General features: G+C 42.1%; 1 protein-coding gene and 1 long non-coding RNA gene across 2 annotated transcripts in view; both read left to right on the top strand.

The window, feature by feature from the left end:
* LOC107300606 overlaps positions 1–156 on the top strand; it is a 2,791-nt gene extending 2,635 nt beyond the window's left edge. Inside the window, exon 3 of the long non-coding RNA XR_001549229.1 lies at positions 20–156. This is a non-coding gene — a long non-coding RNA (uncharacterized LOC107300606). The remainder of the gene's footprint in view (positions 1–19) is intronic.
* Positions 157–1,930: 1,774 nt separating this feature from the next.
* LOC114923703 (zinc finger protein 2 homolog) lies at positions 1,931–2,766 on the top strand (the record flags this gene model as incomplete). The annotated part of the gene is made up of 1 exon (XM_029287023.1): positions 1,931–2,766. A coding segment is annotated over exon 1 (690 nt), but the record flags the coding sequence as incomplete, so codon positions are not given.
* Between the last annotated feature and the right edge of the window lies 1 nt (position 2,767).

Genomic DNA, 2,767 nt, shown 5'->3' with positions numbered 1-2,767 from the left:
ACTTTTTTCCTTATTTTAGAATTGCCACCCCAATATCCATATGACTGCCTCCGTAATGGTGAATCTGACATGATCTTCCAGATCGGAAGAGATGGGATGATTCAGGAGTCTGAGAAAAGGAGTCATCTGAGGGATTCTTCTCCAGGTGAGCTGTTAGGGTTAGGGGTTTTGAGTTTTTGAAGCCACCTGGGAAGATGACAGTGGGAAGAAAGAGGACAGATGACACTGTTAAGACAGATCTGGGTTCATTTTGAATGAGCAAAACATAAGCCTTCTGGAACCGAATATTCCAAGAAATGCAGAACATTCAGTTTTCCTGCAGGCCATGCCTATTTGGCATTCCTGGGGGGTAGCCGAGCAATTTCCCAGTGTTCTTGAAAATATTCCAGTGCCACCGCAATTCATTTTTCCCACCTATTTTCCATCCTTGTTATTATCTCTGAATCTAGAATGTCAGCTGAAGTGAGGTATTTTTGTACTGTACTGTTCATTTTTGATAGTTCCCTTCATGGCTTGGGACTAGGTTATCTCAGGGACCGTCTCTTGCCGGTCACATCCACCCAACCCACTCGAGCAGGGAGGCAAGGAATGTTGCAGGTCCCATCCCCTAAGGAGGTACATCTGGCGGGACCAGAAGAAAGGCCTTCTCCATGAGGCTCCCTCCCTTTGGAATATTATTCCTTCAGAAATTAGACTGGACCCCACACTCTGACACTTTTGTAAGGCCTTGAAGATGCCATTTGTAAGGCCTTGAAGGTGCCATTTTGTAAGGCCCTGAAGATGCCATTTTGCCAGTGGGATGGAGCCCATTAAATGGCTGATATGGGGGGGGGTGTTGTCGCTGAGGGGGAGCGAGGGGTTATATTATCATTTTATTTTTCTCTATTATATTCTTTCTACATTGTGTTTTTATTTTCTGTAAGCCGCCTAGAGTCACTGTGAGTGAGTAGGCAGCTATATACATTTTCCAAAATAAATAAATGAGAAGGCATACTAAAAATAGGTGAAGAAAGAATGGTGGTTTAACTGAATTAGCCAAGTATTTCAGGCCAAATGTTTAGAAACCTGACTGTGGGCCTCTGCAAGCTGTTGTAAATGTAACCCGGTTGAAAAGCAGCCAAAATACAATCGTGACTGTGGGGTAGAATAGTATGTGTGTGTGTGTGTAACAGTTGCAACTTTGAGGATGGGTCATTATTACCTTTCTTGAAGTCTGTCATAAATTTGAACTGTCATTAGGACCAGTCATAGGTTGAGGACTACTGATAGTGAATTAAATGGCCTAGAAATCAAACTGTCATATCGCATTTCAGGCCTGAATCCCAAATAATGGTATTTTTTCCCATAATTAAAGAATGTTAAGGAATAATTCAAAGTTTGGTATTGAAACCAAATCCACATTTTTTTTCCTTTTCTGGCTTTGCTGGCCACTCCCTTGTTACTTCTTTTGCCTCTGTCTTCAAAACAGATTATCTTTGATTTCCTTGCAGAAAGTCTGCCTCCCAGAAAAAAACAAATGAATGAACATGCTCTTAAGAATTCTTGGGAGGTCCTTTCAACCATTAGTGGCCATCCTTTCCCATTCTTGTATCTTAGATATTTTTGAACTGTAGTTACCAACCTTTCATGCACCCAAGGCCACTGGTCTGGAGTGAGCTGGAAAGTCAAGTTAGGAAAAGTTATTTCCGTTTATATGTTGGCAGCTCCTGCAGACCTTACTTATTTTTTTAATGATTGCCAAAAAAAATGTCTGTGCCAATATCATTTGTTGTCATTATGTTGCTGGCAAGGATAATTTTGCATTACACAGATTAACTACCAGGATCTTCCTATTGAAACCAAGACTGTACTTCTTTTGTCTCTGTCTTCAAAACTTTGTTTATCTTTGTTCTTGCAGAAAACCTGCCCACCAGAAAAAAAATTCATCAGGAAGAGTTTGGAGCAGAGCAACTTCAGGAACCAACACAGTGGGATGTGTTCTTTGATCCCCAAATTTCTGAACCAGTGGAGGTCAAATCCAGAAAAAGGCAGGGGTTATTCCTGGAGCTGATACGAGCTTCTCAGGCTGATGAGAAAATGCCCAGCAGTAGCTCCCAAGTAGGTTCTATTGTATCAAAAAGACACTATCCCTGTTCTGAATGTGGGAAAAGTTTTGATCGCCGTTCCAACTTAATTAAACACCAGAGGATCCACACGGGAGAAAAGCCATATCCATGTATTGAATGCGGGAAATGCTTTGACCAGCAGTCCAATCTAAACGTCCACCTAAGAGTTCATAGTGGAGAGAAACCATATGGCTGTCCCGATTGCGGAAAACGATTTAGTATCAAATCACATTTACATGGGCACTATAGGATACACACAGGGGAGAAGCCTTATGAATGTGAAGATTGTGGGAAGAGTTTCCGTGTCAAATCTTCCCTAAAGAAGCACCAGCGAACCCATACAGCAGCTGCCAAGCTCTCCAGACCATCTGAGATCAAATCAGAAGGTCCCCGAGCAATATTGCCAGAAGGGACACATGTTTATGCAGCTCCTGAAACAGAAAAAGTAATTAAAATTATTAGTAGGAAGCCCCCTATAGAAATCACAGTGTCGAACAAGAATTTTTCCTGTTCTGAGTGTGGGAAAGGTTTTGATCGGCCTTCGCATCTTATTACGCACCAGAGGATCCACACCGGGGAAAAGCCATATCCGTGTGTTCAGTGCGGGAAACGTTTTCATCAGCAGTCTAACCTTAATGTCCATTTACGTCTCCATACTGGAG

Source organism: Protobothrops mucrosquamatus, unplaced genomic scaffold, assembly GCF_001527695.2.
Source record: "Protobothrops mucrosquamatus isolate PMUCROS unplaced genomic scaffold, P.Mucros_1.0 scaffold7623, whole genome shotgun sequence".
NCBI lineage: Eukaryota > Metazoa > Chordata > Lepidosauria > Squamata > Viperidae > Protobothrops > Protobothrops mucrosquamatus.
This window is presented reverse-complemented; position numbering and strand designations above follow the sequence as displayed.